Genomic DNA, 15273 nt, shown 5'->3' on the forward strand with positions numbered 1-15273 from the left:
TCCTGGCATTTAATGCCCACTATTAGAAGCTTCTGCCACACATCACCCACTCTTCTAACCACTTGAAGACCAAGTCTTTTCTGACACTTTTTGTTTAAATGCAAAAATCAGTAATTTTTGCTAGAAAACTACTTTGAACTCCCAAATATTATACATTTTTTAAAGCTGAGACCCTAGAGAATAAAATGGTGGGTGTTGCAACTTTTTATTTAGCACAGTATTTTCGCAGCATTTTTTTCAAATGCAATTTTGTTTGAAAATCATACACATTTTGAATTTTCATGCACAAAAACACAATACCCAATTGTTTGGTAAATTATAAAAAATGATATTACTCCGAGTAAATAGATACCAAATATGTCACATTTGAACTTGCAACAAACAATGTAAATTTTTAATATCCATGGGTGACCCTTTAAAAGCCTTTACAGATTACCACCTTAGATTTACACAGGAGGTCTAGTGCTAGAATCACTGCTATTAATCTGATGTTTGTGGTAATACCTCACATAAATGGTGCAGTCGCTGTTTACATACCAAAACAGGACCAGCGCATTCATTTTTTTTTTTTACACTGTCCCTTAATTTATTTTTTTGGGGTTAACTTTTATTGTTATCACAGGGAATGTAAATATCCCCTGTGATAGCAATAGGCAGTGATAGGTACGCTTTACTGAGAAATATGGGGTCTATTAGACTCCAGATATCTCCTCTGCCCTTAAAGCATATGATCACACCAAGATGCTTTCCCAATTTAAAAATGGTGCTGTTTACATCTGGTGAAACTTGAAGTGATTAAATTCTCATTGCTTCTGGTTTCTTAGACCATAGAGATGATTGGAGCCATTCCAGTATCTGATCAGCTTTATGGTCAGCTGGCAGAACCGTCAGCTGTATTCTCTGGTTCCCCAGTGGGATGGGAGAGCCCGGAAAAAAGCTGCATAACTGGGGGTTTGTCACTGAGACAAATTAAATCCTAAAGCTTCTTTGTCTAAAACCTGTAACTTATCTCAATCAATACTAGCATATAATTATTCTGTACCTAAACACTAATGCCCCGTACACACAGTCGGACTTTGTTCGGACATTCCGACAACAAAATCCTAGGATTTTTTCCGACGGATGTTGGCTCAAACTTGTCTTGCATACACAGGGTCACACAAAGTTGTCGGAAAATCCGATCGTTCTATACGCGGTGACGTAAAACACGTACGTCGGGACTATAAACGGGGCAGTGGCCAATAGCTTTCATCTCTTTATTTATTCTGAGCATGCGTGGCACTTTGTCCGTCGGATTTGTGTACACACGATAGGAATTTATGACAACGGATTTTGTTGTCGGAAAATTTTATCTCCTGCTCTCCAACTTTGTGTGTCGGAAAATCCGATGGAAAATGTCCGATGGAGCCCACACACGGTCGGAATTTCCGACAACATGCTCCGATCGGACATTTTCCATCGGAAAATCCGACCGTGTGTACGGGGCATTAGTCTAATTGCAGCCAAAATAAAAACACAAAAATCAGCACAAGGGACATAACTCCCACAGTCGGTGGGATGTGTCCTATGTGCTGAAGCCTCCTCTATTAGGTGAAAGCCTCTTCTGTCCATGCCCCCCACCACCATAATCTTCTGGTGCAACAGGGGTTAATAGAACTAAGGGTCTGTCACAGGCTCTGATCAAGGGTGTGTCAGGAGTGTGTAACGCTCCTGTTCCGTGGCAGCTTGACCAGCTTGTTTGGTTTTGCTTGTTATTGACCTCAGATTGGACTTTGGATTACTCTCTGAACATTGCCTGCCCTGAAACTGGACTGCCTTTGGACCTGTCTGCCAACTGCAAGTATATGTTTGCTGTGCTTGGCTGACGCGTGCCCCAGGATGGTGTCCAGGCACTATAGCATTGTGTATAAGACCTGGTGGCAACCAATTACTGGTAGGCCTGCTTGCCTTATGGGAACGGGGACTGCTATAGGTGAAGAACACAGAGCCAGCTAGAGTGCCACCAAGGCTAGGGGTAGATGTGACTAAGTGCCCATACAACAGCTTTTGTGAATAGAAAGTGATCTATGAATGGGTGGACGGGTGGATGATTTATAGGACTGCTGTTTATAGATCTTTCTCCATATATTAAAGTCTGTAGTACAGCTTCTATGAATGGTGGAGCTGGGTGGAAAGGGCAGGCATAGTCGGGCACTCTAGGGGAGAGTCTATGACAGTCACTTAGTTCTATTAACTCCCATCGCACTGGAAGATACAATGGCTGGGGTGGGGGAGGCATGGACGGAGGAGGATTTCAACTAACAGAACGAGGACACATCCTACTGTCTGTAAGTTATATCCCTTGTGCTGATTTTTGTGTTTTTTATGTTGGCTGCACATAGGCTTTAACAATAGGGGTTTTAGGAGTGACATCTTTGTTAGCCCTTTGAACAAGAGTAAAGACATCAGTTATTGTGGGAAATGTCACCACTAACCTTTGGGACATGTGAGAAGTTGAATGTGATTCCACCCACCAGTACACACTCTCAATTAAACTATTTTTTTAATACAGATTGTCTTTAACATGTAACCTAATCCAAGAACATAAATGTAATATATTGCAGCTTACAGGCCCTTTGGATACTGCATGTTTTTTATTCTCCATTTTGTAGGCTGCATAAGTACATTATCTTCAAGTACAGGCTAAAATACCTGTTGACTCTGATAGAATTTCAGTATGCTTGAAACTTCCTGTGTACTAAACTGAGAGCTCAAACAGGGTTATCAGCTTTCCAGGCCAGGCCTTTAAACTACACAGTCTTTCTCCTTTTGTAATGAGGATGAGGAGAGTGGGGAAGTATGTATTTGAAGTCCAAATCAGGAGAGAAACCTTGGTTAACAATGCTACAGTATTTCTTCAGTATGGTGAGTAGCATTGTCTTCTTAAGACAGGAAGAGTATTACTGTCAGGATCAACAGGCAAAAAGATATAAAAAAAACCCTTAAAACAGAAAACTATTGCAGCCACCACATCTAAGGGCTGGTAGTCTGCAGTATATTACACTTGTGTTTTTTGGTTTAGATATGTTAAATTCATACACTAAAATCTGTAAATTTTTTTCATATTTCTTTGTGGTTCCAAGATACTGTAATGTGAAAATATTTAGAGTCGGAAGCCTTATGAGCCACTTCAAGTCCGCAATACGTATATACGTTACAGCTTTGGGGTGGTTTACTGGGATTATACTCAAGATATCATATCCCATTATTGTTTTTTACAGCCGGTGGCTGGTTTTCTCATGAAATCATTCTGAGCAGCTCATGAGCTGCTGGAGCGCTTTCAGAAGTGGCGGGAGGGGTGTCCCCACACTCCCCCTGGTCGCCGATGTTTCCCAGGCTTACCGTGTCAGATGGTTCGCGTGAGAAAGGATCTGATGGTACGGTCGGCTAGTCCCAGAGGCGATCAAAGAGTAGATCCTCTTTGATCGCCTCCATGGCCTTGGAGGACCGGAGCGAAGTCATGACATCACTTCCGGTCCAGGTTGGAAGGAACTTTTTTTTTTTTAAAGAAAAAGATCAAAACATTTTTATTTTTATCTTTTGCTTTTAAAGGTAAAGGAGAGATTTGGGGTCTTTTTGACCCCAGATCTCTCTATAACCTGTCATCCTTATTTCTAGTACAAGGGATGTTTACATTCCTTGTAATAGGAATAAAAGTGATCAAAAAATAAAAAATAAAATAAAGGAACAGTGTAAAAATAAAAAGTAAAATAAATAAGAAAAAAAGTAAAGCACTCCCATCCCTCTGTGCTCATGCACAGAAGCAAACGTATATGTAATTTGTGCACGGTATTCGCAACACTCATGTGAGGTATCACTGTGAATGTTAGAGTAAGAGCAATAATTATAGCACTAGACCTCTTCTGTAACTGTAAACAGGTTACCTGTAACTGTGTTTAAAGCTTTGCCTTTGGAGATTTTTAAGTAACGTAGTTTGTTGTCATTCCACGTGCATGCGGAATTTTAAAGCGTGACATGTTAGGTATCTATTTACTTGGTGTAACATCATCTTTCACATTTTACTAAAAAAATTGAGTCTTTATTGTGTTTGGTTTTTCTTTTAATTCATTAAATTGTATTTTTTTCCAAAAAATTGCATTTGCAAAACCACTGCCCAAATACCCTGTGACATAAAAAAAATGCAATGGTCGCCATTTTATTCCCTAGGGTCTCTGCTAAAAAAAAGTATAATGCTTGGGGATTATTGCCAGTAACTAAGCCAGAGAGACAGTTATGCTGGGTTATCTTTTGTCACCCTTTTCACTCTCACTGCCATTGATGGAACATTACTCTTTATCCTTCTCTTCAGAACAGGTTTCTCTTTCCATAGGCATATCATTTCAACTGCATTCTCCCCCTGCCTATATAATATATATATATATATATATATATATATATATATATATATATATATATATATATATATACAGTGGGGACAGAAAGTATTCAGACCCCCTTAAATTTTTCACTCTTTGTTATATTGCAGCAATTTGCTAAAAATTTAAGTTCATTTTTTTCCCTCATTAATGTAATGTACACACAGCACCCAATATTGACAGAAAAACACAAAATTGTTGACATTTATGCAGATTTATTAAAAAAGAAAAACTGAAATATCACATGGTCCTAAGTATTCAGACCCTTTGCTCAGTATTTAGTAGAAGCACCCTTTTGATCTAATACAGCCATGAGTCTTTTTGGGAAAGATGCACAAGTTTTTCACACCTGGATTTTGGGATCCTCTGCCATTCCTGCTTGCAGATCCTCTCCAGTTCTATCAGGTTGGATGGTAAACATTGGTGGACAGACATTTTTAGGTCTCTCCAGAGATGCTCAATTGGGTTTAAGTCAGGGCTCTGGCTGGACCATTCAAGAACAGTTATGGAGTTGTTGTGAAGCCACTCCTTCGTTATTTTAGCTGTGTGCTTAGGGTCATTGTCTTGTTGTAAGGTAAACCCAGTCTGAGGTCCTGAGCACTCTGGAGAAGGTTTTCTTCCAGGATATCCCTGTACTTGGCGCATTCATCTTTCCCTCGATTGCAACCAGTCGTCCTGTCCCTGCAGCTGAAAAACACCCCACAGCATGATGCTGCCACCTCCATGCTTCACTGTTGGGCTTGTATTGGACAGGTGATGAGTAATGCCTGGTTTTCTCCACACATACCGCTTAGAATTAAGGCCAAAAAGTTCTATCTTGGTCTCATCAGACCAGAGAATCTTATTTCTCACCCTCTTGGAGTCCTTCAGGTGTTTTTTAGCAAACTCCATCTGGGCTTTTATGTGTCTTGCACTGAGGAGAGGCTTCCGTCTGGCCACTCTGCCATAAAGCCCTGACTGGTGGAGGGCTGCAGTGATGGTTGACTTTCTACAACTTTCTCCCATCTCCCGACTGCATCTCTGGAGCTCAGCCACAGTGATCTTTGGGTTCTTCTTTACCTCTCTCACCAAGGCTCTTCTCCCCCGATAGCTCAGTTTGGCCGGACGGGCCACTGTGCTCTTAGGAACCTTAAGTGCAGCAGAAATTTTTTTGTGACCTTGGCCAGATCTGTGCCTTGCCACAATTCTGTCTCTGAGCTCTTCAGGCAGTTCCTTTGACCTCGTGATTCTCATTTGCTCTCACATGCACTGTGAGCTGTAAGGTCTTATATAGACAGGTGTGTGGCTTTCCTAATCAAGTCCAATCAGTATAATCAAACACAGCCGGACTCAAATGAAGGTGTAGAGCCATCGCAAGGATGATCAGAAAAAATGGACAGCACCTGAGTTAAATATATGCGTGTCACAGCAAAGGGTCTGAATACTTAGGACCATGTGATATTTCAGTTTTTCTTTTTTAATAAATCTGCAAAAATGTCAACAATTCTGTGTTTTTCTGTCAATATGGGGTGCTGTGTGTACATAAATGAGGGAAAAAAATGAACTTAAATCATTTTAGCAAATGGCTGCAATATTTTTTTATTATTTTTATTCCAGGTACTTATATAGCGCCATCAATTTACGCAGCGCTTTACATATACATTGTACATTCACATCAGTCCCTACCATCAAAGAGCTTACAATCTAAGGTCCCTAACTCACATTCATACATACTAGGGACAATTTAGACAGGATCCAATTAACCTACCAGCATGTCTTTAGAGTGTGGGAGGAAACCGGAGTACCCGGAGGAAACCCACGCAGGCACAGGGAGAACATGCAAACTCTAGGCAGGTAGTGTCATGGTTGGGATTCGAACCAGCGACCCTTCTTACTGCTAGGCTAGAGTGCTACCCACTACACCACTGTGCCGCCCTAAATATAACAAAGAGTGAAAAATTTAAGGGGATCTAAATACTTTCCGTCCCCACTGTATATATACACACAAACACACAGTGTATTGTAAATGGTTATATACATCTGCATCAATGTATATGTTTTTTTTCCGTCTGCAGTTTAATATTTCCAGGAGTAAGGCTGGGTGTTGACAGCCAGTTTAGTGACTTTCTAGATGGTCTTGGACCTGCACAGCTAGTAGGCCGGCAGACACTGGCAACTCCTGCTATGGGTAAGTGCTAAATATATTAGTAGTCCTCTATTTTAAAAGGTTATATATTAAGCTGAGGAAGCCAGTGGAATTGTAGAAGGAGCCTTGGTTATTTAATAATACATCGGTGGGTTTCACAGCTTGTAGTAGTTAGTCACATTCAACTGTGCTTGTTCTGTTATGTTGACAATGTTTTACTGCATCTAAATAGATGGGATAAATGTCCAATCACCTACAAGAAAATAAAAAAAAAATGTATTTTTACTTTACACAATTGGATGATGAAAGTCTGAGCGCTTCAACCTATTCACAGAGCTAAGGGACAATTCCGTTGCTAAATGAACAGCCTAATTTCCTTTAATATTTCAACCCCTATAGCTGCCCCTGATATATTATTTTCCCTAACTAGATAACATGTGGGGAATTAAAGCGCATATTTGGTCAAATGATGAAATCATATGCTCATTTCCACCTTCTATTTTAATTATTTCACAATGTCTTACTTTTTCTGCTAGTGTCCCAGGACGTTGGATGCCTTTTCCTCATCACTGCAGAGAAAATCTATAACTATATTTTTGCTAGCCTTTTTATTCGTATTTTTCATTTTTTTCTTCAATTTAGATGCTCAGTACTGTAGACACTGCTATCTTCAGGGACTTCAAACAGACTTTAACAATGTTGCTTGAGCTAGTCTCTATTTATCAGCTATCTAGTTCACCATATCCTCAGCAGCAGCTTTGGAAGAAGAACCCTGACCCCTCTAAACTGGAACATTTCAGGATTAGCCTGGAATGCTACCTTCGGTACTCATAGCACTCTCCAGGTCCAGTGCTGTACACCGCTTCTGGCGTGCCTCGGTCTCTGAAGACAAGCACTAAACGTATTCTCCCTGGAGAGGAGACGCTTGAGCAGAGATATAATAGCAACATACAAATATCTCAAGGGTGATCCCAGCGTAGGTAGGAAACTATTCAGTCTCAGGGAGTGTAAGAAGACTTGGGTCCACACAATGAGATTAGAGAAGAAGTGGTTTAATCTTAAGTTGCGTAGGGAATTTTTCACTGTCAGGGCAGTAAGGATGTGGAACTCTCTTCCACAATCGGTGGTTTCAGCAGGAAGTATTGATAGTTTTAAAAGGCTTTAAAGGCGTTGTAAAGTCAGAAGGTTTTCTATCCTAATGCCATTTATGCATTAAGATAAAAAGCCTTCTGTGTGCAGTAGCCCCCCCTCGGCCCCCTGTATATTTACTTGAGCACCATCTCTGTCCAGGGATGTCCACGGGTGTCTCTGCCATCCAGGACTCTCCCTCCTGATTGGCCTCATGAGACACAGCAGTGAAGCCATTGGCTCCCGCTGCTGACAATCAAAGTCACTTAGCCAATCAGGAGTGAGTGGGGGCGGGGCCGAACCGCAGATCTGTGTCTGAATGGACACACAAAGCTGTGACTCAGCTCGGATGCCTCCATAGCAAGCTGCTTGCTGTGGGGGCACTCAACAGGAGGGAGGGGTCAGGAGCACAGGTGTCAGAAGAGGGACCCGAGAAGAGCTGGTCTGTGCAAAACCACTACACAAAGCAGGTAAGTATAACATGTTTGTTATTTTTATATAACAAAAAAACAAGACTTTACAATCACTTTAAAGGATTTGTATCTTAGTGAACACATTATAGAGGGATATGGGAAATGATTATCTACACAAATACACACACACCAAGTACACAGGTTGAACTGGATGGACTAGTGTCTTTATTCAACCTTACCAACTATGAAACTTTAAGACTCACTCAGTGAATAGGCCTCTAAATGTGGTGGGGGATAACCTAGAATGTAACTTTCTGCATTGGGCACTTTCTAGAGTCATGGCCAGCCTCCAAAGCCATGGCACAGCCTCTGGTAGTGAGTCAGGCTCAACAATTGGAAACTCCTTCACAGTTGGTACCATCTTGCAGTGGTAATGTTTAAGGCTGAGAGAACTGACACCATCCCTTGTGCACCCACTTTTTGTGCTTTTCTCCCACTATTAAACCTAGGAGGAGCAGTTCCCTGCTGCCACTGCTCCTGCAGCATTTGATGGATCAACTACTCCCTGGTCTTGTTCCACTGCCTGCCTAGAGTGACTTGGTCACCTCTAAGTGCCTACAATCCTCTTGGGACCTGGGTAAACCTCCTGTAAAATAACCTTTCTAAAAGGTGCAGGCACCTTCTGGTGTGTTCATTTTTAGATTAAGTCCCTTGTATCTTAGGCACATTTTGTTTCTAGTGCAATTTAGTAAATGGAATTATTCTACATTGAGAGTGTGGAAAAAGTACCTATTTAATTACTGTTCACACATTTCCTTGGGCTTTGGAAACACATGTATGCTGAGCAATGTCATGTCCATATAAAAGGATGATTGAATTGCATAGAGATGTGTGCTTTGTATATTAGAGGTGAAAAACCTATGCTTCACAAATCAAAATTTCATATTGAAGATATTATTGTTGTTCAATAAATGCACTCGTTAAGCCCTCATTTCTATAACTTTCTGAGCTGCTTTGATTCAGTTTGATTGAACTGTGTAAATCATATATTTTGCTTCTTGCTTAGCACCTTCGCTGTTCTGAATCTGCCATATGGCATTCATTTTAAATAGGTTAACAAGGCTTAATTGGCTACAGGACATTACAAGAAGTTGTCTATGCAAACAGTTGTTTAATTAGTGAGAATGGTGTGAATAATTAGATAGCAGGAAGAAAACGAAGGAAGTAATTTCTGGGCTTAGAAAAGCTTTGCTAATAAAAATAGATACTGTATCTTCCTAAAGGGTAGCAACAATTGTATGACATAAGAAAATACAGTACAATCTCAAAATAAGAGTCACATAGTGAAATATTGTTATAATAATTTCTATTATTTCTCATATTTTTTATTACTTTATTACAGTTATTTATATAGTGCCAACAATTTACAAAGCACTTTACAAATTCTGCATTCACCGCAGTCCCTGTCCTTAAGGGTCGGTTCACACTGGGGCGACTTGGGATCCGACTTGTACGCCCTCAAGTCGCCCCAAGTCGCCCCAAGTCGCTTTGCATTTAGATTATCATGGTAGGCAATGGGAGCGTCTTAATTGACACTACTGAAGTCGCTCCGACTTCAGAAAAGGTTCCTGTACTACTTTTATCCGACTTGTAGGCGACTTGTACCCATTCAACTCAATGTAAGTCGCCTGCAAGTCGGATCTCTCAAGCGACTTTGCAGAGAAAACCCCTCCCTCCCCCCTCCCTCCCAGAGAGGTGATTGGCCACAGGCGAAGTCGCCTGTCATGGAGGCGACTTCAAGCCGCCTCGTAATTTGCCGAAGTCGCGCTGAAGCCGCGTTGAAGTCGCGGTACAAAGTCGTGCTAAAGTCGTGTTGCCCATGTGTGAACCGACCCTAAGGTTCTTACAATCTAAGATTTCTAACTCAGATTCCTACAAACACTTCTTAATCTACCAGCATGTCTTTGAAGTGTGGGTGGAAACTCAGGCAAGCAAAAAGAGAAGATGAACACTTCATGGGAGGTAGTGTGGTAGTTAAGATTTGAACTAATGGCCCTAGTGCTGCCAGGTGGAAGGTCTAACTACTAAGCCACAGGTTTTAACATACAGTGCATTGAAAAAGTATTCATACCCCTTGACATTTTCCACATTTTGTCATGTTACAACCAAAAACGTAAATGTATTTTATTTGGCTTTTCTGTAATAGACCAACACAAAGTGGCACATAAATTTGTAAAAACGTGCGCTAAGGTGAAAACCTTAGCAACCTTAAGGTGCTCTTATGCTACAAATTAATATATAACACTTGCAACAGTGTAAAGGTTGATAACAATTATATACAGTATCTCACAAAAGCAAGTACACCCTCACATTTTTGTAAATATTTTATTATAACTTTTCATGTGACAACACTGAAGAAATTACACTTTGCTACAATGTAAAGTAGTGACTGTATAGCTTGTATAACAATTTAAATTTGCTGTCCCCTCAAAATAACTCAACACACAGCCATTAATGTGTAAACTGCTGGCAACAAAAGTGAGTACACCCCTAAGTGAAAGTGTCCAAATTGGGCCCAAAGTGTCAAAATTTTGTGTGGCCACCTTTATTTTCCAGCACTGCCATAACCCTCTTTGGCATAGAGTTCACCAAATTGCTACTGGAGTCCTCTCTTCCACTCCTCCATAACGACATCACGGAGCTGGTGGATGTTAGAGACCTTGCCCTCCTCCACCTTCCATTTGAGGATGCCCCACGGATGCTCAATAGGGTTTAGGTCTGGAGACATGCTGGGCCAGTCCATTACCTTTACCCTCAGCTTCTTTAGCAAGGCAGTGGTCATCTTGGAGGTGTGTTTGGGGTCGTTATCATGTTGGAATACTGCCCTGTGGCCCAGTCTCTGAAGGGAGGGGATCATGCTCTGCTTCAGTATGTCACAGTACATGTTTGCATTCATGGTTCCCTCAATGAACTGTAGCTCCCCAGTGCCGGCAGCACTCATGCAGCTTCAGACCATGACACTCCCACCACCATGCTTGACTGTAGGCAAGACACATTTGTCTTTGTACTCCTCACCTGGTTGCCACCACACACGCTTGACACCATCTGAACCAAATAAGTTCATCTTGGTCTCATCAGACCACAGGACATGGTTCCAGTAATGCATGTCCTTTCTTGTGCATCATCTTTAGAAGAGGCTTCCTTCTGGGATGACAGCCATATAGACCAGTTTGATGCAGTGTGCGGCGTATGGTCTGAGCACTGACAGGCTGACCCCCCACCCCTTCAACCTCTGCAGAAATGCTGGCAGCACTCATACGTCTATTTCCCAAAGACAACCTCTGAATATGACGCTGAGCACGTGCATTCCACCTGTTTGGTTGACCATGGCGAGGCCTGTTCTGAGTGGAACCTGTCCTATTTAACAGCTATATGGTCTTGGCCACCATGCTGCAGCTCAGTTACAAGGTCTTGGCAATCTTCTTAAAGCCTAGGCCATGTTTATGTAGAGCAACAATTCTTTTTTGCAGATCCTCAGAGAGTTCTTTGCTATAAGCTGCCATGTGGAACTTCCAGTGACCAGAATGAGAGAGTGAGAGCGATAACACCAAATCTAACACACCTGCTCCCCATTCACACCCGAGACCTTGTAATGCTAATTGGGCCCAATTTGAACATTTTCACTTAGGGGAGTACTCATGTTTGTTGCCAGTGGTTTAGACATTAATGGCTGTGTGTTGAGTTATTTCGAGGGGACAGCAAATTTACACTGTTATACAAGCTGTACACTCACTACTTTACATTGTAGCAAAGTGTAATTTCTTCAGTGTTGTCACATGAAAAGATATAATAAAATATTTACAAAAATGTGAGGGGTGTACAAACTTTTGTGAGATACTGTATAAACACATCAAAATTATATAATAATGATGACTGTAATAACAACCCAATAAAAGTGCTATTGTGCTCCAATCTTCTACAAAATGCAACATGCTCCAAATTTCCACTCTGTGGTGTGACACACTCCCCTTCCGTGTCCCCACTCACCAGATCTATTGGACCCCTAGCTTTTTGCAGTGGCTGATGGCTTGAACATGTCCATAAGAGATGTACCCTAGCGTTGCAGTTTATAAATGGAAAGAAAGGGAACTAATAGTGACGTTCTGTAAAATAGGTGTTTATTGCGCAAACATTGATTCCTACTTACAAAACACCAAGATCAAATGGGCATGTGTATTACTCCAAGAATACAATCCAGGAATGCTGCATTCAGCATGCGTTCCACCGAAACCGGAAGTGACCTTGTATGGACTCGGCACCGGAAGTCACGTCAACGCGTTTCGCCCTCCCAACAAGACGTCGTCAAGGAGGAAAATGATAATTGGTTTTCAATTTTTTTTTACAAATAAGCATTAATCAGAGAAGCAGCCAAGAGGCCCATGGTAACTCTGGAAGAGCTGCAGTGATCCACAGCTCAGGTGAGAGAATCTGTCCACTGGACAACTATTAGTCGTGCACTCCACAAATCTGGCCTTTATGGAAGAGTGGCAAGAAGAAAGCCATTGTTGAAAGAAAGCCATAAGAAGTCCAGTTTGCAGTTTGCAAGAAGCCATGTGGGGGACACAGCAAACATGTGGAAGAAGGTGCTGTGAGACCAATATTGAACTTTTTGGCCTAAAAGCAAAACGCTGTGTGTGGTGGAAAACTAACACTGCACATCACCCTGAACACACAATACCCACCATGAAACATGGTGGTGTCAGCATCATGTTGTGGGGACGCTTTTCTTCAGCAGGGACTGGGAAGATGGATGAAGCCAAATGCAGGGCAATTTTAAAGTCTGCAAAAGACTTGAGACTTCACCTTCCAGCAGGACAAGGACCCTAAACATTGAGCCAGAGCTACAATGGAATGGTTTAAATCAAAGCATATTCATGTGTTAGAATGGCCCAATCAATGTCCAGATATAAATCCAAGTCAGAATCTGTGGCAGGACTTCCAATCCAATCTGACAGAGCTTGAGCTATTTTGCAAAGAAGAATGGGCAAAAATGTCACTCTCTAGATGTGCAAAGCTGGTATAGACATCCTCCAAAAGACTTGCAGCTGCAATTGCAGTGAAAGGTGGTTCTACAAAGTATATGTGGGGCTGAATACAAATGCACGCCACACTTTTCACATATTTATTTGTAAAAAAATTTGAAAACCATTTATCATATTCCTTCCACTTCACAATTATGTGCCACTTTGTGTTGGTCTATCACATAAAATCCCAATAAAATACATTTAGGTTTTGGTTGTAACATGACAAAATGTGGAAAATTTCAAGGAGTATGAATACTTTTTAAGGCACTGTATTTTGCAGCACTCTAAGGAATATATTGTATTGGCTTGAGGGAGGAAAACAGTGCTCCTAGCTGACGCCCACTCAAAAAGAAAAAATACAGGTATTGATTTACTGAAGGCAAATATGCTGTTCACTTACCAAAAGAATTTTCCCTATCCTTGTTGGATTTGGAGAAGCTCTGCTGACTTACATCATCCAGTCATGTGCAAACAAAAATGAACGTTTTTTTTTTCCTTGCACGTTATTGGGTATTCTTTGCAAAGTGAGTGTTCACCACATTCACTAAAGTAAGAGCAAGTTATTTTGCAAAGGTAGACAGCCTGTTTTTCTTAAGCAAATTAACCTCACAATCTCCTTCTACAATAATTCAAGATCTCAATTTGGAAGTGCATAACCACTTAAGTTTAACCACTTCAGCCCCGGAAGAATTTACCCCCTTCCTGACCAAAGCACTTTTTGCGATTTGGTACTGCGTCACTTTAAAGCGGAGGTCCACACAAATTTTTAAGATAACCTCCATCGCATTCTTGCATTGCATACAGTGTCAAATGGAATTTTTTTTTTTTCAGAGGGGGTACTTGTATATCCGTGTTTTCTTGCTTGTTTCCTGTCTCAGACCTCCATGGGTATGAGCGGGTATGGTTGTCATATCCTGCAGCACACTCTCTCCTGGGAGCTCTGTGTCATTATTCCCAGGAGTCAGTGCGGATGCCGCTGTTCCGTCATGTCCGCTTGCCCCCTTCTCGGCATATCATTACTATAGAGGAGTGTGGGGTGTAGCAAGATGGTGGCGACGGAAGTGACACCGTCTGTGTGTGTTTTCTGTGAGCTTCGTTGCCATCACAACAGGGCGGAACTTCCGACGACAATGCCCGTTGTGATGGCAATGTGGAAGTTTACGACATTCCACGCCGTACCAACTGAGCATGTGCGGGAATGAGCGGTGAATGCTGGTAGCTCAGCATTCACTGCATCCAGGAAGTTTATGCTTGTGGGCTTCACATGCCCACAAGCAAGATGAAACCTGCCAGCAACACATTTTAAAACTACGTTTTTCGTATGAGACTGGACATCGGGGGATAGATTTTCCCAAACAAGTGAGTGTAACATTGACAATATGTAAGGTTATTAAAGGGGTTGTAAAGGTAAAAATTTTTTCACCTTAATGCATTCTATGCATTAAGGTGAAAAAACTTTTGACAATACCGCCGCCCCCAGGCCCCCCGTTTTACTTACCTGACGCCTCGAATCTTCGCTGCTCGTTCTCGTCATCTTCATTGCAGCTCAGCCTGGTCACTGATTGGCTGCAGTGGATGGATTGAAAGCAGCGCAGCCATTGGCTCGCGCTGCTGTCAATCACATCCGATGACGCGGCGCGCCGGGGGGCGGGGCCGAGTGATACAGCGAGCGGCTATAGCCGCCGGCTGTATCACGGGAGCGCGCCCGCAAGCACTCACCACCATGCGGGAGCTCGCATTAAGGTGGTTAATGCTTGCAGGGAGGAGCTGAAACAGCCGCCGAGGGACCCCAGAAGACCAGGTTCGGGGCCACTCTGTGCAGAACGAGCTGCACAGTGAAGGTAAGTATAACATGTTTGTTATTTTAAAAAAAAAAAATAATTACCTTTACAACCCCTTTAATGTTTTTTAAAAAAAAATTGAATTGTGGGTGGACCTCCACTTTAACTGACAATTGCGCGGTCGTGCGACGTTGTACCCAAACAAAATTGACATCCTTTTTTTCCCACAAGTAGAGCTTTCTTTTGGTGGTATTTGATCGCCCTTGCGATTTTTATTTTTTGAGCTATAAACAAAAAAAGAGTGACAATTTTGAAAAAAACGCATTA

The 15273-nt window shown here is 41.8% G+C and overlaps 1 protein-coding gene across 28 annotated transcripts in view; it reads left to right on the forward strand.

The window, feature by feature from the left end:
• Positions 1–15273, forward strand: part of RIMS1 (regulating synaptic membrane exocytosis 1) — a 641584-nt gene that overhangs the window by 602359 nt on the left and 23952 nt on the right. For all 28 annotated transcript variants that reach the window (XM_073626786.1, XM_073626789.1, XM_073626788.1 and 25 more), the window contains one exon: positions 6470–6582. In XM_073626786.1, coding sequence (XP_073482887.1) covers positions 6470–6582 — 113 coding nt within the window. The remainder of the gene's footprint in view (positions 1–6469; positions 6583–15273) is intronic.

This window comes from Aquarana catesbeiana, linkage group LG04 (genome assembly GCF_042186555.1).
Source record: "Aquarana catesbeiana isolate 2022-GZ linkage group LG04, ASM4218655v1, whole genome shotgun sequence".
Taxonomy (NCBI): domain Eukaryota; kingdom Metazoa; phylum Chordata; class Amphibia; order Anura; family Ranidae; genus Aquarana; species Aquarana catesbeiana.